We start from the raw sequence: 23,396 nt of genomic DNA, 5'->3' as shown, positions 1-23,396 counted from the left end.
TCAGGCTCTGCTCTGCAACGTCGTTGGATAATACTCCAACTGCTGATGCAGGTGTGGCTAGCAGCAAGTCCGGCTCAAACCGAGCGTCCGTGCCCGAAAAGCTGCCGCTGCGATGGAAAAATTGTGTACTGTGAGTCGAGTGCATTTCGCGATGTCCCCAAGAACCTCTCGGGCGGTTGCGAAGGCCTGTCGTTGAGGTACAACAGCCTCGTCAACCTTCGAGCCGGCCAGTTTGTCGGCTTGAACCACCTCATCTGGCTTTACTTAGACCATAATTACATCACAACTGTGGATGGGATGGCGTTCCAGGGAGTTCGCAGGCTAAAAGAACTGATCTTGAGCTCCAACAAGATCACTTCCCTTCTCAACACCACATTCCATCCCGTACCCAATTTGCGCAACCTTGATCTGTCGTACAACAAACTGGAAGTGTTGCAGCCGGGGCAATTTCAAGGACTACGGAAGCTTCTCAGTCTTCACGTACGTTCCAATTCCCTAAAGATCCTTCCGCTGCGTCTCTTCCAAGACTGCAGAAATCTCGAGTTTATTGATCTGGGTTACAACCGCTTGCGCAGCATCAGTCGGAATGCACTCTCCGGCCTAGTCAAGCTCACCGAGTTACACCTGGAACATAACCAATTCTCAAAGATCAATTTTTCACATTTTCCCCGTCTCTACAATTTGCGATCACTTTACCTACAGTGGAATCGCATTCGCTCCATGAGCCAAGGCCTAACCTGGATTTGGGCGTCGGTCCAAAAACTTGATTTATCTGGGAATGATCTGTCAGACTTAGATGCTGCTATTTACCAGTATTTACCCAACCTGCAAACCCTCAATTTGGACTCCAACAAGTTGACCAATGTGTCCCAAGAGGTGGTCGATGCCTGGGTCTCTGTCACTACAATTAGCTTGGCTGGAAATGTTTGGGACTGCGGTCCAGCCATTTGTCCTTTGGTTTCTTGGCTGCGAAAATTCAGGGGCGCAAAGGAAACCACTATGATATGCGCCTCCCCAAAGAAAGCCCAAGGTGAGAAAGTGATGGATGCCGTCGAAGCTTTCGGGGTGTGTCAATTGAACCAAGTCACGATGCTCACCGCGAGCATTCCACCCACTCCATCCAATATCTCCGCGCAGCCCGAACATCACCCGGCAATTCTGGCTTCACCTACTCGCTCCGGAAAGAGAGCTGAAGGCTCTATCAGGGGTCCGACTTCATCAGTGGTGACCCAGTCAGTGGCACTTCCTCCAGATCAAGATTTGGAGCCCGTGTCCTTTCATAAGATCGTTGCAGGAAGTGTCGCCCTTTTTCTCTCCGTTGCGATGATCCTACTCGTGATCTACGTGTCGTGGAAACGCTACCCCAGCAGCGTCAAGCAACTGCAGGAGAACTCCTCGACGGCCCGTAAGCGGCGCAAGAAGTCAAAGGAAACCGAGCGCACCTTGAGCTCTCCCCTGCAGGAGTACTATGTGGACTATAAACCCAACAATTCAGAAGCCATGGATGTGCTTGTCAATGGGACCGGAACCTGCACTTACACCATCTCAGGCTCCCGAGAATGTGAGGTATGACCCGCACCACCGCCGCTCCTCCTAAACAAAACTCTGTCCACAGGGAAACCACCAGAGGTAATTATTTACTCTACATTGAGTGTTTAATTCCTAAACTGAGCTACAGACAAGATTAGTTCAGGGGTGCACAAGTCTGGTCCTCAATCGCCCTTATTTTAGATGAAACATCTGAAACAGGCTAGAAAGGGGATCTCGAGGACTGGATTTGGGCACCCTTGCAATAGTTTTACACAATTTATTGTGAAACCTTATGTAAGTTCTTCTCAAGCTGTTCCACATAGAATACTTTTAAAAAAAAGCATACATTTAGCAGATTTCCTATTCATGTCCTCTTTGTGTGCTGTTTTTTTGCCGTACTATTACCGTATTTTCCGCACTGTAAGGCGCACCTAAAAACCTCCAATTTTCTCAAAAGCCGACAGTGCGCCTTATAATCAGGTGCGCCTTATATATGGAGCAATATTGAGCCACTACAGCAGGCATGTCGAAAGTCCGGCCCGCGGGCCAAATCTTATATATGGACAAAGTTTTAAAATGGGCCATTCATTGAAGGTGCGCCTTATAATCCGGTGCGCCTTATAGTGCGGAAAATACGGTACATGTTGTAGAATGCACTGCAAATAAGTACATGCATTTTGACGAGAGCGAACCTCTCTAGCCGCCTGAAGGTTGTTTCAACTGCGGGCTTTGTCTCAGGGTGAGCTCATCCAAGGCCACTTCTGAATAGTTCATTGTTTGATCCTAAGCCAACCCAGGAAGGAATTGAATGCATAAACATGAGGTTCCACTTGATTTTATTTTTGAATGTCTAGCTTTATCTGTCTCACTGATTCATCTATTACTGTTTTGGAGTGCAGACAGTAACTATCAGTCAGCAGTCCGCAAAGTCCACAGTTCATTTCAAAATGTGCTCTGATCTTGTTTCTACATTTAGTTGCCCCTTTACAGACATAAATCATTCGGCGGCACATGCTCGCCCACCTCACAGCCTTTATGTCTCTGCATGGGCCTTGTGGCTGGATGGGTTTCAATCTGTTAATCTCTTCTGAGTTCCTTATTTCTGTTGTCTTTGATCTAACCTTTCATTCTGAGTTGAAGCCTGACTCACCTGACCTTTACATCTTTTGTCCAACTTCAAGCCCTCTTGGCATGAATTTGGGTTGAACAAAAGGGATCATTTGTATCTTTTCACTCTAAGACTGTTCTATTATTCCATCGCTGTGTACCTCTGCCAGATGTTCAGCTCCTGTGGATTTAATACACAGCTCCATTAATGACGTTTTCATACAAGCTCTCAATCAAAACAGAATAATGTTATATATGTGGGAAGGTAGGCAAGGGCAAGAAAACTGTCTGTATTTTCTTGGAGATGAACTTCCTCAAGTTGGATCCGTTGGTCTTCAATTAGCCATGTGGGAGACATCAAACATGCTCTTTGCTTGGGAGAACATTGCTCCCGTACACTAATCCTATCAGTTTCACACTCTGGTTCCATGCCACTGCTTTCTGCACCTCACACTTTGATCCATGCTTAATGAGGATGTTAGCGCTCCAATACTGCAATTAAACTCGGAAAAGCTTGCTGTTTTTTGCCCCCCTTGCACAATGCAAAACGATTTTTTACTTTTTAATTGATTTATTATTTACTCTGGTTGCAACTCTAATACATTTAATTCACTCCAATGCATGTTACTAGTTGCGTTTGGTTGTTTCACATATGTCTCTCGCCTGTTTGACATATAGCAAATCGTTTCATTTGCTGCTGCTGCTTCTCAAATCTTGTTAGACAGAGACATTGGACAGATTCACTCAAGAAAGCCGCAGTTGAATTTACAGTGAACAAAATGTTTGATAACTGACCAGCTAGGCTTTGGAGAAAACCAAATTTTAGGATATTACACCCAAATTAGTAACCCAAATTTTCTAATGTACCAATATTCCCAATAATGAACACGGCACTGTAAATATTACTCAGCTCAGTTTAAAAATAGACAAACTAATCAAGAAGAGTTTATTGCCTCGGACTGAATCACGTATAGGTCGCGGTCGACTTTAACAAGCGGAATTGACGTACGGGCTGGTTAAAGCATATGGGATCGGCAAGTGGTTGCTGCCCATGTGGGGATTGAGAAGCCATTTCAGTGGGACGGAGCAGTCGACAGGCGGACAAGAGGGCCAGACAGAAGGCTCAAGAAATGAAGCAGCCAGTCGGATTTGACAGCCTGACTGGCAGGCATCAGTTCACAGGTCATTGCCCATTGACGGCTGTCCATTCTGTGATTAGTCATGGCTCCATTTTATTTTTTTTAAAGAGTGATACTCACTGCTATCTATTTAAATTAAAGGATTTTTTAATACGTAATAGAAAATCATCCCATGGAATGGAGAGTAAGAGCCACTTCAGGCTTTTTGAAACGTTATGCGGTAGATAGGATATCTTTCCGCTGCGTAGTATTTAACTTCCCCAAATGAAAGCTGGAAACACAATCTTATGAATGGAGAATGAATCCAAAATTGATTCCCCCCCCTTTAATTTTGCAATAATGGATTAACTACCGAGCATTTGGAGGATTTAACATTTTGGACTGTTGAGGCACATTTGTAAGAATGCGGCAATTATGGTAAAAAGGACCATCAAGTCAATTTAGCCAACATCCTCTATCGCGAAAATAACGCATCAATCAACATTAGCGTAACACGCTTCGGGTTAGCATATTGATGTTTGGAACCTCTGACCATTACGGTTGATGAAGGCAGAATAATCTTCTCGCTACATGTATGCTTGAGTGCTATTAAATTGGTGGCTGTTAATCTGGTTGTCTTTTCGACTGTGAATTAATTCACCTTCAGGGGCATTATATTATAAATTCAATCAGATAAGGTAGGGGAGGGGTGAGAAAAAAGGAATGGGTAAGTGGACCAAGAATGATGTCCAAGTTGAAGAAGAATTGATAGTTTGACCGTAAGAGTCCCCTCGCTAACCTGAGAGGCATCGTCCACCTGATTTATCGACTATCTTTAAATGTCTTTGCAGCAAATAATAAATTTATTTGGATAATCATAAAGTTGCACTAGGAGAGAAGATAGGAATACTCGTGATTCTCTCTCCGAATCGATGACATGCTGCAGGCTGGCCCGTTCATCAGGTCACAATTGGTAGAAGCAGCTTTTTCAATTTTGCTTCGTTCCTACCTGACAAACTTTCTATTTCAGTTCATCAACGTCAAGACTAAGAATAAATATTCAGCACATCGTTTTTCAGTTTCCCCCCAGACAGGGCCAAGGATTTGGGTGAAGGACACTTACAGGGAAGTTGCAAATTTATTCTTGATGGGAGGGGTCGTGGCTGACATGAACATTATATTATTGCCTGATGAATGCAACAGGCCAAGTACATCAGGATTTATGCACGCCGGTGAAACTGCAATGCAGGTACATATTTATTTTTTATTTTTTTAAATGCACAATGCAACCTATAATTGTGACGTGTGTCTGTGAATTGCACTCAAGCATCACAATGTGTTTGTGCTTGAAATGAGCAATTACAGTACAGCCCCATGGTGGCTTGGAGTGATAGTAAAACACACATTCCGATGAATGAATGTAAAATATGTGGAACAATAAACGGGCACACTGTCGAGGGTAGGTTCTGGTTTTAATCTGGCACCAAGCTCAGTGGGAGTATGACAGACAGAAAGACTGCAAATTTATTTAACAACAACTCTTCTTAATTCGTTACTCTTCCATCCATGACACTTTTTTTAAACATTCTCCCTCCTGTCATTTTTCCTGGTTTCGAGCTTTCCCTGTACGTTTTGCCATCTTTTTTGGATTCGACCAAATGCTGACAATATGTTGCGAGCTGATAAGCAAAGCGCAAGCTGCTGCGCCTGAGCTTGTCTTCACCATTGCCCGTGTTGCCGTGAAAAGAACCAGACAAAAGTCCAGCTGCAGGGAACAGAGACTGCCTGAACCGTATCGTCTGTCGAGATGTACGTGCCGTGTCTCACAATGCAGGTGATCACTGGGCAGCTTGGAGACTGTGGTGCCCTGGGCAGGACACCTATTTTTTTTCAGATTTAAGGCAGCCAACACTGCTGTACCTCAACACCGTCTGAAATCTTAATCTCAGGTGTGAAATGAATGTAGAGTATACGTTAAAAGCAATGCTTTGAAAACATCCCAGAATCCAAAAGAATCCAAAATTGCTTGTGCTGATGGCACCAAGGCTGAGGCACTCTATTGCTGCACCGTCTTGTATATAAAAATACAATAGTCTAATCATTGCTGTTTCCTCACATACCTGCTAATTAGCCAGCGAGAGTAATCTTTGTATTTTCTTCCATTCCACGGATTTAATCTTTAAAGTTGATTCGATTTTTTAGTACAGTATATCAAGGTCATCTTGCATTCACGACTATCTGTGCATTGAATTTTCTCGTCATCCGTCTCCCCCTCACCACCCCCATCCTATCCTTGCCAATTTATTAGGTGTGCCAAGATAAAAACTAATGCTCTACAATACAACCACCACGCAATAAATCCTCCCTTCAGTGTTCAGTAATCTGTTGAATATGTTTATTAGAGGTGATGATTCAATTCCTAGTGTTGTACCGGATTGGTTTATGCAGATGCGTTGGTAATATTTGACTATTCATGCTAACTAACCGTCACTCTGTATTAGGGTGCCAAATGTCAATCCAAAGATGTGATTGCCTTCACTATACAATTGAGGCTGTCAAGAACGGTTAAGCTGTTTATGTGGATCCCAGCAAACTGACTCAAGACCAATTGTGCAAGGTTTAATAAATAAAAGTGCGTACTTAATGTTAACAGAAGCTACAGGAGATGAGTCGTCCGACAGAGCGCTAGCTATCTGTCGCAGCTGTACTTATAAAGCCATTGATTGGGACTCGATACCGATTCCCCATTGGAGGCAAAACCCACCAAGCCTCTGAAACACCAAAAAATAATTTAGGACAGATACACTCTCTAACTAGATTAGCAGTCTTTATGGTTTCATCTGGACTGTGTCAATCAGGTACTGCAGAAATTGTCGAACCAGAGTAAACTGGCTCACCACCAATCAATCACCTTCAGAGACCAGAGAGAGTCCAAGCTTCTTTAATCGGGTGTCAAATGCAATCAGAAATGGAGAATCCAGGTCTAGTGGATTCGCCACCTCTGGAAGCAAATCCCGCGTGGTGTTATCTACAACTACTTACTTCTTACTCTCCTTTGAGGGGATCCCAGCAATATGCGAGTGTTATATCTGGAAGATTTGAAAAGCAATGCACCTTTGCTGACTTCTTGCTGACTCAGCGCCACAGTGCAGTTTGCAGATATATCTGGAACTGTAAATCTGTTGAGTCTACCCCACTTTATTCACCCACGTCTCGTGTCTCCTGCAGTGATTCACAGCCCTTGTAACTTTTCTTCACAACTATCACAATCCATCTTATGATGCCAGAAATATCTATTTTTTTCTTTCCTGTAAGCCTGGTCGGTCTGATTTGCATGACCTAGTTTTTGTAGATAGTTTGGTTCATATCTACAAGTTGACACTTGAACCGATAGCCCGACTCGTACGTCACTCCGAGATGTAGAAAATATTAATGCCGCTGATTATCTATCGTCTATCTGTCTGTCTGTCATCCATCTTTTATATCACACTTATCCTCCCTCCGAGGCAGACAGCAAAGAAAACAAGTCTTTATCAAACTTTTAAATCCATAACTTTGGAATCCTCCATTCAGCATCATTCACACATTTGCATGCCCCCCTCTACCGAGTATGCAAGGAAGAACATGTCAAACCACTAATCTCCCGCTGTGTTTGGCTTTCTGGGACATCAGAACCCAAGAGGAAGCTGCCTGAGCACTATAAACAACTCAACCTCACTGTTTGTGTTTTTTTCCTGTGTGTAAAACTGAATCATCGTGAAGCCTTGCCTTCCGATGTTGCCAAGTAAAAGTGATGGGCCGGGTTTGTGTATGATGGCTGACTGGTAGGGATGAGAATAGTCCACTTTTCATGTCACTTGTCGCTCCAAAAGAAGAACCCGTCACACGGAGAGGCTAATGTCATCAGGACATGCTGTTTCCACGGCAACTGAGAATGTATCCGCTTCTTGATTTATGTGTGATTAGGCTATGAATAATAAAATTATTGGATATTCGGGGGAAAGAAAAACATCTCCCATAAAACACAATACAAGGTGATGTTGTGGTTGGTATTGTTGCCTTTGACACAATCAGGACTGACTCGGGAAGGCCCGAGGAGAATCGCAAGGCTTTTTTTCTTGCACGCACTGCTGGAAAGTGATGAGGCCAATCAGTTCCTTGCGGTGAGAGAAAGTCCCCCCTAAGACCTTCTGATTTTCAGGAAGAACAATTATGTTATGTGCCACCATCTTTCATTTTGAGAACTTTAGATGGGCTGTATTCAGGACCACGGCTCCCTAACTCCCTCATCCATCTGATTCCTGGTATTGAGCCACAGGTACTGACTCAATGCCGCCATCCTGTCCCAGATGTATTTACTTTGGGCGCTAGTTATAAACATGTCCATCCGTCAGTGTCATCACATCAAGATTCCTTCCACAGGCATCTCCAAGGACATTTAGTTATGAACTAGCAAAGTCACACTTGCACGAGTGGAGAGAACCTACAGTGTGTTTAGAGCCTACTTTTTCACCAAGCAGTAAAAATGGATGCCATTATTTAGTTCTTGAAACGCGGGGCATTTGAGGCTCGCACTGATAAATGAGAAGTCTGAAAGTTGGGTGTGATTACAGTTTATGTTTTTGTTCTAATTCTACTCAGGATTAATGCTCTTCATTAGGTAAATCCATTTAATGAGGTATTGTAATTGCTAGCTAAATAATCATGTCGAAAGTTGGGAGCATCCAGTTCCCGCCTCGGGTTTATATTCTGAAGAGTGATGAACCAAAGGATATTCTGTTTTTCTTCATCTTAGAAAATATCATTTATCAAGGCAGAGTCTTGAATAGTTGAGCCACGTATTGTAAATAAGCAACTGTGCAATCCACTTAAATTACTTTGTTCCAAATCATAATATTCATTTCTTCATTTCATCATACACTTCTTAAAAAAAACAGAAACCACAGGAACTTCACTATCACTCAAAAGTTTAGGTTTGGCCAGAGGTCAAGTGGGACATTTCAGAAAAACAAAAGCCTTTTTAATAAATCCGAGCAGATCCAAAGCCAGAATGTTCTCCCTCAACACAGCATGGTACAAATATACAATGTGCATCGATTTTTCTATCATGTCAGGAGTATTCGTAGCGCCGACATCTTTTCTCAGCCTCTCCCAATTAGCTTTCAGCCTGGGGAACTCAGTCGATCCCCATCGGCCCATCTGCCTGTCAGTGACTTCATTCCTCGAAAGGAGAAGAGGAAGTCAGGGTAAGACGGAGCAAGAGGCCGAACAAGCAAGCAAATAGATGATTCTGTGTTTGCCCGCTACGGGTGAAAAGGCAGACGCTAGTTTGGAAGGGCGAGTTCCCCCGGAGAGACAAATTGTTGTCTGGATGATAAAACCTAGCACAATGGCGACTGCCCACTTCTTTCTTCTAAGAAAATCATGAAAAGTCTTTAGTTCTCTTTTTCTCAGTTTTTGTCCATCTCCCTTTAGAACGAGGCATTGTACTGCCATACAATCTGATCCAGATAATGAGCTGTCTAAAACAGGGGTAGGGAAGTCCGGTCCTATGGAGCTGAGGTCCTGGCTGTTTTCCAGGTTTTACCTGCTGCAGCATACCTGGTTCCAATCATCCATTCCAGTCTTGGACTCTCCCAAAGCTTTGAATTTGTCAGAACCATATTGACCAAGTATGATTGATGCCTCATCAGAAAATATGTCAGAAATTACGGGAAGCTTAGACAACGATTAGACAAAGATTAGACAACTAAGGAAAGGTTCCTGTCAAATGGAATCTGTTTTATTCCAAGTCAGGATTTTGCTCAGCCAACCACCCGTAGCTAATTGATTTGTAGTTCTTAACTCCGTCTGCAAATGTTTGACTCCTTTAGAAATTGACACCTAGCTTTGTCCTCACACGTGTAAATGATTGCGTCGTAATGGCATCTTTGTTGTCCACGCTCTCTCGACTAATTAGTATTCCTCTTCATTCGTTCTCTTGATGGGTGGTGTAATAACCAAAACCACAGGGAGGTGGCAAGGCTTTATAGTTTGAGAGAGCCTGCTGGGACCTGCAGAGGGTGGGGAGGCGGGTAGTGAAACACACCATCCTTCTCGTAAACTCATTAGTGCCCGGTGAATAACAGCTGATAGGATCCCGAAAATGAAGATGGGGACTGGCACACCTATGTGATAAAAAAAATGTAGAAATGTCCTACATTGAGCCGTCCACCTCAAGATGAAGTCACGATAAGCTCAGACTGCCAGTAGATAAATTATCATTTCTTTTTAGGTTGTGCTTCTTTCTTTAGCTAGGACTTTTTTTTTTTTTTTTTTATCAGACATGCTGCAGTAGCTGCAGCCACATATCCTCAACCAGGGACAGGCAGGAATTCGCCTTCAGTGCATTGGCTCTCACATGAGGAATGAGTTTTTTGATTAAGCGGCCCACCTTTCTCAAGACTGATGGAACACAACTATGAGTTTACCAATCGTGATATAATCCACAGCTGGGCACAGGGATGGGCTGTTATACTCGCAGGAGTGTAGAGAGACAGATATAGATTGAATAGAAGTTATTTGGAGTAAGAGGGATAGGATTGAACCCGAATGAAAAGGATATACTCTGCAGGAAGAAACAACCTGAGAGGATCCTCCATTAGATACCATATTTTCTATGTGTGTTTGACCTATCTAGTTGGAAGATAAACAACACCTTGCATGACTGCAGGCATACTAGTGGGTCAGTATCTTATTTTTGTGCAGGGAAACAGAGTAAACATCAATAACAACTGCCACAGTAAGCAACAGCAGCAGTGATTTTGACGCCAGCGCCGTTGTAGATAAACCCACACGGGTAGCCCCCGAAGGAGCCGAGGCTGCGTTCGCCAGAGTGGCTATGACTCATTGGTGGGCTGTAATGACCACACGTGGCCATTAACTAGGCGCGAGGTGGACGGCGAAGACGTCAGACACCCCTCAAGCGCCACGGAGGTGAATACTGCCTGTTTCTGACTCAAACCTGATGTTTGTCTAATGAGCCTCCTGGTAAATACAAAAAAAACACATGTATATAGTATATAGTATGTATATATATTTTTTATATATATTTTTGTTATTTCTTTTTTTTTACTTTATTTATTTCTATTTATATATGGGAATATCTACATATATATATATTTATTCAAACATTTATATATATATATATATAATGTCCTTGTTCCCTTTCCATCTGGTAAAATTTTTAGTTGGACAAGAGATGCCGCACAGTCTAATTTATTATGCTTATTAGTCAGCATTCAAACATGAAAATGGAACATGCTGGCCAGTTGTTTCAAGCCTGAAAAGAGAGTCAGCAGACTGTCATTGGAGATTTGAGTCCCCAGGTGGGAGCACTTTTCTGTTGCCATATCTCACTCTAAACCTCTGAGCTTGTTAGGATTCCCTGTCACGTTCCATCTTGGCTAAGCTCCCCGAACAGGGCAAGGGGAAATACAGGTTTTAACTTCTTTCAAAAGTAGTTGTTGAGGAAACGATTTATCGCGGGATCCAAGCGGGTGTGAACATCAAATCACATTGAGACATTGCGGCATAAAAGTCATCCGAAAAGAACTAAAATGAACAAATCTGCATGTTTAGACTGCCAAAATCTTCATGCTGGATGATGAAGCTACACGGAGGAGGAAATGAAAACACGTACTTGTCGGATTAAGTTGGATAGGAGTGATGCTAACCAGAACACATGCGATTTGTTTTGAGTTTCAGGTCTGACAGATTCACTTGTCACCAGTGTCTGTTCTGACGCAACATATCAATCACCGATTGGTCCTTAACGATTGTCATATATTAGATCAGCCTTTTATTATCCTTGATCTAAAACTCAGTCCTGATTTACATTCATAATATATTATTCATTTTAATTAATGTGCTTATTCCTTATGATTAAATTTGGATTAGGAATGTATGTTTTATTCATTTGAGACACACAAATGCACGTGTCTGTATTTTTTTTTAAGACATGAGACACACGATGTCCAAGGTCACACTGTAAAATATGTATTTGTAAAGATCACTCCAATATTAATCAGTAGCTCTTAAGACTTTTTTGGCTGACTTTTTGACACTACTTGAATATGTCGTTAATAATACAAGAAGGAAGTCAAGTCTAATTTCTTATGAAACACATTTCTTGCACAGAGCAATTGAGCAAACAGGGGGCAGTTTGTTTTATTTATTCTGGTCACTAATTCTTTTGCTACCGTATTTATCGGACCAAAAGGCACGAATAAAATTTTTGATTTTTGTTCAAAAATTGAAAGTCTGCCGTATAATCAGGAGTGCTTTGTTTTTTGATGTCAAATTGAAAGTTTGACTTATTTGCTGTCCTGGTTTATTTTTCTAAAAATGGAAATTTGTCCCATACATTGGGAAATACGGTAATTTATTGTTTTGCACATTATTCTCCTAATTTGGTGGTTACTAATTTTTTAGAGAATTTCTAGATCAGTTGTCAGGCAAAAATTCTATTTTTCCAAAACTTGTTACCGACTGCATTGTGACCATGTCCGCCTCACATTCTTACATACAAGTTTGTGGAAGACGAAGATTTTAGTCAGTTGAACAAACACTCCCAAAAATAGGCAGATGTGTAAAGCTAGAGGGGATGTCTGTTTAAGTATGCATCATGGTTTTTCCTAAAGCTAAATATTCTTCAAAGAAAAGCAAATCCTAGCATATGCAAAGTAACTCTTCATGTTTGGATTTCATCTCTCCCAGTTTACGCCCCCGAAACAAGCGAGCCTTGGAAACTGGCACAGTTTTTGGGGCGGCTGGGGGTTGTCCCCATTTATGGTTGTCCTCTACGACCGAGGATGTTGCTGATGATGCTGCTTTGCTCCACTCACCAAGTATCACCCACCAAATCCTGCTCTGCGAGAGTCGGACACAAGGCAGACAGAAGCACGGAGGCCCGTGTCAGGGCGGGATAAGATGGATCACATCAGGACAACTCGAGCTGACTGTAAATGAGGATCGGAGTAGACAGCGGGGGAGCAGGAACAGGGACAGGGGGGGGTTGTCTGGCTAAGGCAGAACATCAACCCAGACGCTCTTATTTAACATCTCCGAGAATTCACGATGCCTCGAGCCACCACCGGACATTCAGGGATACCTAATCATCAACTTGACTGACAGATATCTTTATTGATCGACACTTGGGAGAGCGATTGGCAGTGTTTTCAGAGAGGGGACAGACAAGATTAATTGACTCTACCCTTGGTTGGTCGGTGGCGATAACTCACCCTACCTGAATTTTGTGCAGACAATTTAGAAATTTGGTGGATTTCCAGTTTGGAAGACATCCATGAGTTTGATGGAATTCTCATTTCCATCCAAGTCATTTTTTCGTATATCGTTGTTTCTTGCTAGTACGTTAGCGCCAGTTAGCGTTGTCTGAAAATTTTGATTCAGCGTTTGCCGATTCTCTTCTGTAATCGATTCATGCTCAGGCTTCGTCTATACAGTTGGACATCTGTCTTACCTCGGAGTGGAAGAGCTTCACTCCATGCTCCCTGCTTGGAATAAGACAAAGCTGAAGGGGGTCTCCTAAATAAAGCTTTTGCTAGCTGAGTTATTGATTCCAAAGCAGTGCATACCTGCAGTGACACAACGGGACTTGATGGTCTTTTTCTTTAGCACAGCAGCTGAAATACAGTATTTGTTCTAATTATTTGTTCATTTAAAAAAGAAAAACTCTTGAGCATTGCTGACAAGACTCATCCTAAGGTAGTATCCATTTTAATTTGCAGCAGATACAAAATGCCGTCACCGAGGTCATCTTATTGATTCGACGTAAGCTGCCTCCATGTGAGAAACGACATTTATTGACATAATCACAGCATTGCATTTGAAATTGATTTTGCAGGCGGACACACCTTGTAGTTTTTTTTTTTCTATGAACAGCAAGAGAATCTGAAATGCAAATTAGCGTATTTGTCATTCAACCTGAGTGCTGACGTATTCACCGAAAGGTGACGGCTCGATGAACCGTAAAAGTGTCCTCGTCAACTCTCCAAAGCTGAGGAGCAGGAAGTCAGTCTCCTCCATTCAACGGAAAGCCGCGGAAAAAAAAAAGTTAAAGTACGCAACAAGGAACTTGGCTTGAACATCCAATTTTCTGCTTCAGTAGATGCGAGGCTATGTAAGCAAATGTATGAAGCCGCAAGATTTATACATCTGCAGTCCTCAATTTGAACTACGGACAGAGCGATGGACAGACGGATGAATGGATGATATGTGCGTCTGTTGTTCGGCGCAGCTCCGACTCCACCATCGACAAGCTGTCCAAAAGTAATTTCGAGACTTTACCACCAGAGAATGTTTGACATATGACATTTCTCTCGACTTCCACTTAATTTCACCCACCAAAATTCTTTTTTCCGTTTGATTTTATTGTCAGGGGGGGAAAAAAACATTAGAGGACAACAAATTTGTGCTGACTCATCGTGTCTGCCTTTGGAAACGCTCAAAATGAACCTTTATTAGATTTCTTTTTAATCGTTTGAGGTAAACAACTCAGTAAATGAACAGATGGAGCTATTTTTTAATAGGATGTAAATCTTTAAGAGTTGCTAATGAGAAATCTAAACTTGACACACACACACAGTGTGTTCTTTCGAAATGTTTACCGCCGAGCGATTTGGAGAGGCCATGCTAATCCATGTAAGCACATGACAAACCATTTGGAAGAAACGAGACACTGGTACACAAACAAAGCCTCATCTCTGCAAATTAGAGCTTCGTTAGTCTCATTTCCGCCACAAATGTGTGTTTCTAATGTTTTTTTTTGTGTTTTTTTTTTTCCTGCGACGTGCTCGGAGATAATGGCAGGGCTGAAGCTCGCCAACTATAAAGTTTATGCTATGAATTGTGTCAATGTTTCAAATAAAACATTAGCTCCCCAACAGGGGGATGAATCGAGCTTGTATCTAGGCAACAGGAAAACCATAGAACTCTTTTTGATTTTTCTCTTCTTTCCCTCCAGGAAGCGCTTCGGAAATACTCCCTTTTAAATACTTCCAACCCTAAAATTTGTGTCGTCGCTCTTACTGTAAAACACGTATGGTGGATTCCTCACGCGGCTGTGTTTTAGGGCTCTCCTTGAGCGCTGATGAAATGTTTACCAGTGGAATGATGGCTAGTGTGTGGGAGGACTCGCAAGTGATGGGAAGGAAGGAAGAGGAGGCGGATGAGATATAGGTGGAGCTTCATGACACGCAGGCTCAACCCCCACTGAGATAAATCAAAGGCGGGTGCAAAGTTTGCTAGGATAGTGTGCTTTGCCTTGAGCGTGTGTCTACATTTACACAACCCGTGGTGCATCGGGACTGCCAATACCCATCCCCCCCCCTCCCCTCTCTGGTTTATTAGTCCATCCTCCTTTCCATCCACCGGGCCGTCAATTTGCAGCTATTTACCAACATCAGGCTCCACTTATTTCATGATGCTCGGTGTTCAGCCTTGATGCTTCGCAAATGAGTTGCCACAGAAACAAGGCTGCGTGTTTTTGAAGCGAGAGAGGTTGGTTGTCCCGCACGTGTCTGGATTTCTCGTGTCAGGGGTGACTGATATAATCGATCCACTTTTTTATTCGTCTCTGTGCTGTTCCTGTGGATTTCATCTCTGGTCATTTAGATTCTTATATTGTCAATTGAATGTGAGTCAGTGTTTTGGAAATGATTCCTCCACGGGAATATTATTCATGCCAGAAGAACTTGGTGTCCAAATGAATCGTCTGCAGGTGTTAACTCAATTTTCACAAAGTCAAACATGATCCGAGTTTACAAGCAGTTGAGTCATACGCGTATCAAAGTGTTTTCTTTTTGTCAGTGCCCACAAACTGTATGCAGACGTATCCTTGAGCAACAAAGCATCTAATAACTTCTGACGAGCAGATTGGAACTGTGCATGATAGCAACCGCCATCTGTTTATCAATAGCTCAATAGGAAAACATTTTTTAGTGCAGAATATTACTTTCGACTTTATATTTGCCACCAGTCCTAAACAGATTACGGTCTCACACCAATTCTTGCCCGTGTTTTTGTTTTGTCCTTTAAGATGTGATTTTCCTCACATCTCCACTCCTCCCAGGCTTTTACTGACAGAGTAGGTGTCAGTGTTCATGTATTACACCCAAGATGCATATGTGGTGGCGATACTGGGATGAATAACTGTGCCCACTGGGGTCTTCTTATACGTGAAGCATATGTGGGTGTGTCAGGTGAGGATCTCATCAACACAGAGGAAATTAGCTCGCACCATCAACACAATATGAGGATTTCTCCATCGCTAACCCACAGTAGACACTCCACAGTCCCGCGCTTCAAAGACTTCCGTGAAGCGGTGCGTTAACAGGGTGGTTTCTAAAAATGTCCTGGTGCGGCCCAGTTTTACAACCACCTACGTTGGAGGAATGGTATGAGAGATGTCGGATGAAATTACTCGGCCGGTTGTTAATTATATTCACGCTACGTTGCACGAGTACGCTCACAGACAAGGCCCGGCTGGAGTGTAAATACGGAGTAGAAATGGTTCATGTATTGGGATCATTCTTGCTTATTTAATTTAATATGACTAAATCAACTCAGTAACACATGAATAGATTCCAAGACACAAAATACATAGTGCTGTATTTACTGGATATCTTCAAGATTTTTTTTTTTTATATATATATATAGAAAAACACTATTAGCATGACAAATTTAGCCAAAATAAATTAGATTTTTTTTTAAATAAATTAATTCTTAAAAAATTGATTTAGTCTAGAGCCATTATGTAACTGTTATTTTTTTCATGCATTTTTTTTTTTATAAAGACAACAGAACGCCAGTACATACTTTGTTTACTCAATATTGTTTGAGTTTTGCGTGTCCGTCACTCTCTGGCCAAATTGGAGAAGCATGAGAGAAACTGAGAAGATGAGCAAAGACACCCCTCCAAGCACCTCGACATCCATTAAGGTGGAGATTACAGCTTCGAAGCTAATTATTTTTTTCCCTTTTCTTTTCATGGAGATTGTGCTGAAAATCAAGACGTGTGGGCCCCCTTGCGTTTCAATTTCCTCCCTAATAAATTCACAAGCTTTTATCCCTTGTCTCAATATAATGGCAAATTAAAATTCATTGAGTTTCAGCGTGTTCATTAGGCTCTGAAGGTGAGCTCTCTGTCTGAGGATGCGGTGCTTTAGTAGCACTTGTCTTCTCTCTGTGAAAGCCAATGACAAATCGAGCCGGTCGGGAATGCAGATTAAGTGTGAGCTCCATATGTTTTGTAGATGTCACAAAACGGGATCTATCTGTATATCATTTATAAATATTATAAATGGCATCAGTTTGAGGACTGCCTTGATTGATAATAATTGCCCCTCCCTCAAAAAAAAATAATCATGTACGTCTGAAATTTCTGCACTAACCTCAATCCAGTAAGATTTTCAAAACTCAGAAGATTACTCTTTCATAAAATATAAATTAAGCAGGTAAGGATTTGAGTAGCCTGCCCTCACAACTGATAAGACTATCTTGTACTGAGGAAAAGTCGGTCAAAGAGAACAAGAGCGAGAGAAAACAGCCGAGTTCATCGGATCTTAGCCCGTCGTGAGAGACTTGAGAGACACGCGTGTGATTTAATGGCAGGGTGAATGTGAACGAGGGTTGTGTGTGTGTGTATAGGGGTTGGAAGGTGATGAGAAAATCAAGGACAGCTGCCCGTGTGCTTTTCTGAACTCTTTTAGGTCAGACTTGCATTTTAATAAGGGCTGCTGAATACCACTGTTTCATCCCCCTGGGGAGGCCAAACACACGGACACACACATACACACACATAGATGGTTGAGCATGTATGCAACCAGTGTACTCAGGTCAGGACTGGAATTTTTAAATGGTCATGTGTGCACGTTGCATAAAATCACCAATGAGTTAACCCATTTTGAAAAAAAAAATCTGTGTTTCTGTGAACGTAAATAATGTTTCGATTTTTAACAGTGATAAGACTCACCTGTGATTCAGTTCCCATAAATTGCGAAATTTTAATCTATTTATTTTCTGCAATTTGTCCTGGGTTCTACAAAAAACATTTCCTGGCCATGAAAACATTTGTGACTTCTAAATGTGCACATAGCAAGCATGTCAAACTGATCGCCAGACACAATGCAAGGGCCAATCACGTCTGGGATGCAATGGCAACAGGACTCCAAAGCAATTTTAACAAAATGCTTGGTAAGGTTCTGAGGTAATGCCAAGGTGTCATTGCATTCCTCTCTTCTGTCTCAGCTGTAATGTTTGATGGAAAGAATTTCAGAAAGGGGAAACCATCTTTTTCTTTCCAAAAGTAGGCCGGGTGAGTTAAGCGAACAGAAGCGAGCCTCCACAAGCCGATGTTAAACTCGTAGCTTAGAGTGGGAGGTAAGCGCAAGCACGTGCAGGGACAGTCAAACACTGCGGGGCTTTATGGATGTCATCCAGAGACGAATCAAAAGCAGACAGAAGTGCTACAATTGTGGCCAACATTAAAATAGGAGCGTATAAAACCAAAGTAATCGTCAAAATTATATTATTTAAAAAAATATATATTTTGTACTGAATATTGATGTTAGCAGTGGCTTTGGTCTTACAAATGAAGTGATACTTCAGTGCACCACTAGAGGGAGCCGGCTGCCTTCATCGAGACACACTTTTAAGAATCGCTGGGTTAGATCAACGATTGACTCATACTTAGTAGTTTTGATAAAAGCAAAGTCTTTCAGTCCATAATATTCATGTATACACACGCGCATGCATGCCGCTCGCTGTTGCTATCGATCTGATGTTTTCAAAGCGGGGGAAGACGCTCCCATGCTGTGCTGCACTCGTTTGATTGCCGCCGCCACACTCGCAGTAGCGCAACAACAAAAGTTCCAGATTGTCAAAATTATATTTCACTCGGATCGTTTTTGTTTTTTTCTCTCTGCGTATTGAAAATCCATACGCGTATACCTTTTTCAATATGCGACGCATATATGTTTTCTTTACTGGACTAGCTTGCAAATGCCGAAGGGAACAAACTGATATGTTGACCTTTTAAGCTGACAAGTGTGTAATATGATTGCATTCCACGTCCATTCTATTTTTCTTGAGATGTTTTTTTTTTTCTTTTTGAAAGGGAATCAGATTGCTTGCGATAGCACTTGGCTTTTAAAGCAAGATGAAACAGCGCAACGCCACGACGGAATATAAATCCAGTCGGATCCGCTTTGCATTATTCTTTATGTTGCTGTTGACCGCCCCTCCCTTCCCCTCCCTGAGATTCCATTCCAGTTGCAATTAATAATCTGTCACAATCTATTGATAGACTTTTATTCTTGGCTCTACAGAGTCAATGACCGTGTCTTTATGATTACGCAAGACGTGTCTCGTTCATGTCTTGGGTGTTAATTCACCCCTATGCCCCGCCCCCTTGCTCACACAATGCATTTCATTTTTGCTTTGGTCCTTCCACAGGATCGGCCGAGACTCGTCTGGCTGCATTATTGGAATTGCCCAATGGGTATTGACAGCGGAATTTAATGAATTAAAGTGGACATAGCTGACTCAATTCAATCAATAGTGAGCCCCCCTGTGGAGCCCTTTTTGCTCCCCGTGCCAGAAAGTGCAGAGTCGGGGAGATGGTCAGACAGAGATAGAGAGACACGGGGAAATTAAAAGTCGGGCAGTCGGGGAGATACTCCAAATCCCAAATCCACTGAAACTTTTACTTCTTCCTGATGACAAACGAGGAGTTTCTTTCCTCAACCGTGTCAGTCAGTAGCAATGTTGTTCATAGCTGCTCTTGTCAGAATATTTTGGGGTTTTCTGGTCCAGTTTTCTGTTTTGTATTTTCCTGCCTTGACTGGAACGGCTTTGCCTGTCGTGTCATACTTGTGGCTGACTGCATGATAGATTGTATTCTGGTTAGAGCTCTGCTTGGTTTGAGGCACACAGCTGGGAAGCGAGCACCCCCGGTGCCTCGCAATCTACCCGTCACATTGCTCACCCTGCTCAAGTCACCTTGTATTACGTGTATTTTTCCTACTGCCAGCTTCTTTTTTTCGGGGCGGAAACAACATCCGATGTATTTGTAGGCTTGACACCGGCTATCAACTCCACAATATGCATCCGGTGGCTCCTCTGAGGAAACTTCCCTTTCAATTTCGTCCCCCAGTAACCATGTGAACTGGAATTGTTTTGGCCGGTCGCTAGGGTTGTTTTCACCTTTCCGCTGATTCGCTTTCTCTCGTATTACATCTCACTAATCTAAATATCTGCAGTTGGACAGTGTGTTAAAATGTAGATATGCTAAAAATGCCTTTTCAGGCTCCGGTAATAGGTCGCCGGTTGATTGACAGGCCTATTCTCTTTTCGGCGTGAGTGACAAGTCTGCAGTTACTGCCGCAACACAGGAAATTAGAGTGGAATTACAATTGCAACCGTGTCACCTCCTCGGGGAAAAGAGAAAGGGACACATAATATCGGTTGCCTTTCACACACACTCACACATTTATCTGAATTATGGTTTGGTGGTTGCCCTTCCAGAGAATACCTTGTTAAACTAGTCTGGCTGAACTCAATCCATCTTTTGTCTTTGCGTAATGAGCCTCATGTGAGTCAGCTAATGATCACGATTTTACTGTTTGGCAATTTGAGCACAAGGGGGAAGGCAAAGTTGCTCGGCTAATGTAACGTCCTGTGGGAAGTTGTGTATGTGTGTGTGAAGGGTTTGCTAGAAAGGACTGCGTTAATATTTTAGTGTTTTGTGGCTCTCTTTAAAATAGATGAAGACAGAGGGCGACTCTTTGTGTAGGTGTGTTTTTACAGGAAAAAAAAAATACAAATGGGGGAGAAGTCAAGCATGCTAATACGACTTGGCGCTAGCACGCTATTCCACACCTCTATTGTACCGGGCTCCGATGATCACTTATCCCGTCATTCTTGAATTCGAATTTCTTTTGTGCAATTAAAATGCTTTAAATTTCTCAAAAATCAATCATGCGCCTTGATACGGTATCCCATTATTGAGCTACCCTTCAATCACAAATGAATATATTGCAATCTTGCGTAGAAGCCATCTAAGTGCTACTAGCTGTCTGTTTAATGTTTATTTACTACCATGCTACTTTTATTGCATGCGGTGTGGATGGCTGGTCTGTTTACGAGTTCGGGGGAAAAAGCTCTTGACACCTTGTACAAATTCTGACATGAAAAATGCCTTCTGTCTTTAATGCAAATCATCCTGGCTGACTAATTTAACCATGATAAGAAAAACAGACCACTCAAAGGCTGTTACATGCCACCGTAATCTTTAACAGGGGATGCATTAGAGAGGGAATCGCTTCAAATCTCGCAGCATTCAATTTACAGACGGACAGCTCTAGATCTTCAGATTACGAGGAATGGCCATCGACGGGATGCTATTTGAAGCCTTCGGGGACCAAACCGAGACAAGAGACAGGGGCAGTTAGTGTCCGGACACAGTCCCGGGGTCATTTTGTGGCAAAACAAGGTGAAAGGTTTCGGACCGTGAGACAGATCCATCTCTCGGGTGTTAAGCAGCAGCTGGACGAGTGCACAGGCGCTATAATGAACTCGATTGAAGGTGAGCGGGAGCCAGGTGGCGAGCCTTTCATGAGTGGACAAAAGGCAATCAGCCTTGTGCCCCCATTGTTTGTGCATGTGTGTGCATGTGTGTGTGAGAAGCACGAAAAAGAAGATTTAGGCTGAAATGTTTGAAAATTCCTTCCAAGAAAATAGAAGTCATCCCTCCCCCCCTCACCTCACGGATTCGAGTTGATTCAGAGTCAATACACAAATGATCCACTTTGAAATTGATAGTTTAACTCGCCGTCGTCGTCTGCACCAAAAGGCTTTCTGGAATTGTCATTGATCTATTTGTTTCCAATGCTGCGTTTAATGATCTTCCCGTTTTGGTCTTCCAGCACAAGCTCTTGAGCTCGCCTGTTCCGATGAGTAATGACAAGTGCTACATTGCCCTAAAGATGTGTCATATTGCCAGGAAAAAAAATGGTGATTGTTTTCTTCCTTGAGATGGCCCTCGCAACCTGAGCACAGCACTTTCCTGCAGTGCTTGCGTATTGGCCCGTGAATCTTCTTAACTGCGGCTCAACTACGAGATGACACAATTATATACTACGAGTATATGGTCAAATCACTGTTTGTGACAGCGAGCCACAATTTTTGCTCTCTTAACAACCGCCACTGATGGGTTTCTTTTACTCAGCTCCACCCTTTAATCTGACTGCTTTTTTCCCCCCCTCAAATTCCGGTTTTGCCCTGATTGAACCGGTTCCAGTGTTTCTCTTGACTTTGCTAGAGTGTAATTTTTAGTCATGTTTTATAGAATTAACATAATGACATTATGCTGACGCTGCTATGTCGCAATGCATCAATCATGGTAATAAATTTGTCAGGCTAAACTGTTCTTAATTGCTGCTGCAGGTAATTCATTCTCAAAATAAATAATAATAAAGCATTAAAAAAAATCATTAAAAAGGGATTTGTATTTTACCCCCCAAATATATCCTTGAAATTCAGCTGTGTGCCCACTTTGAGTTTTTTCTTTCCAAACTCACGTATGTCCAATTTCCGCCGGTCAACAGGTTAAAGGTAAAGGCTCTCGCATCTTCTGTTGTACAGAAGAAGCTATCATCGTCTTTACAAGGCTTCTCTGCCCCTGCAATTCAGCAAATAAGGAACTGAGTGACTTTTATCAGCGTTGCAAGGCTCCCCTATGAAGCCCCGTTCTCAAGAAATGGAGGAGGAAGTGAAAGTTTGTGCACCGCCGGTTATCAGATACACACTCGTTGCTCTGGGATATGAAATCCAAATAAGACATCTGGCAAAAAAAAAATACCTGGAGAGTCACTTCAGAGGAGAAAAGGCGCTAGTTGATTGATTCCAAGATTGGTATTTGAAGAAGTTGCTATTTGGGGGTGTCACGGGCGCGTGGTTAACATTGCCAAATTGCATGCAGCTGTTCTCACCACCGCGGAAACAAATAACCAATTACAAAGTCATTTGGTGAAAGAGGATATGTAACTCGCAAAGGACGCTCGATCCGTAACACTTGCTGTGACGGATAATTACGACACGAGGACCTGCAAAACGCAAACATAGCTCGCTTTCCAATCTGAAGAGACATCACAGACAAACTAGTGTTGGGATTTTCGGGCCAGAATCCCAACACCGTCATTCTTGAGTACTTCTTGGATGCCGGACCATAATTATGATCACGGAATGCCGAATGACGGCAATGACGCCGTTTCCTTATGAGCGTTATCTGAATGAATTCTGTTCAGTATATTTCCAAAGCCAGCATATTTGGTTTTGATTCTCTGGCTTGGGTTTAATTAGCATTAGCGTAGAAGGTAATTGTATTAGCAGTGTTGATATGGTTGGAATTGGGTTTATCGTATCCAATGGGTTCATTTAAAACACATTATTTTTTAGATGTAACAGTGCCTGACCATTAAGGACTTTACGGGTTATGAGAAGAACTAAGATTTCAATTTGAAACGTTCTTTAAAATCCAGCACAATCCATCTTTCAAGTGATTACGGTTCGGAACAGTTGGTA

The 23,396-nt window shown here is 42.4% G+C and overlaps 1 protein-coding gene across 2 annotated transcripts in view; it reads left to right on the top strand.

Annotated features, from left to right (window-relative positions):
- LOC119131319 (leucine-rich repeat transmembrane neuronal protein 4) overlaps window positions 1–23,396 on the top strand; it is a 42,586-nt gene that overhangs the window by 5,361 nt on the left and 13,829 nt on the right. Inside the window, exon 2 of one of the 2 annotated variants that reach the window (XR_005099637.1) lies at window positions 5–1,629. Coding sequence is in view for 1 of the 2 variants with exons in the window: in XM_037265649.1 (XP_037121544.1) it covers window positions 5–1,566 (1,562 nt within the window). In the remaining variant the exon portion in view is untranslated. The remainder of the gene's footprint in view (window positions 1–4; window positions 1,630–23,396) is intronic. The other variant, XM_037265649.1, reaches the window with a different exon arrangement.

This window comes from Syngnathus acus, chromosome 12 (genome assembly GCF_901709675.1).
Source record: "Syngnathus acus chromosome 12, fSynAcu1.2, whole genome shotgun sequence".
Taxonomy (NCBI): Eukaryota; Metazoa; Chordata; class Actinopteri; order Syngnathiformes; family Syngnathidae; genus Syngnathus; species Syngnathus acus.
Note: the sequence above shows the minus strand (reverse complement) of the source record. Positions and strands in the feature narration are given on the sequence as shown.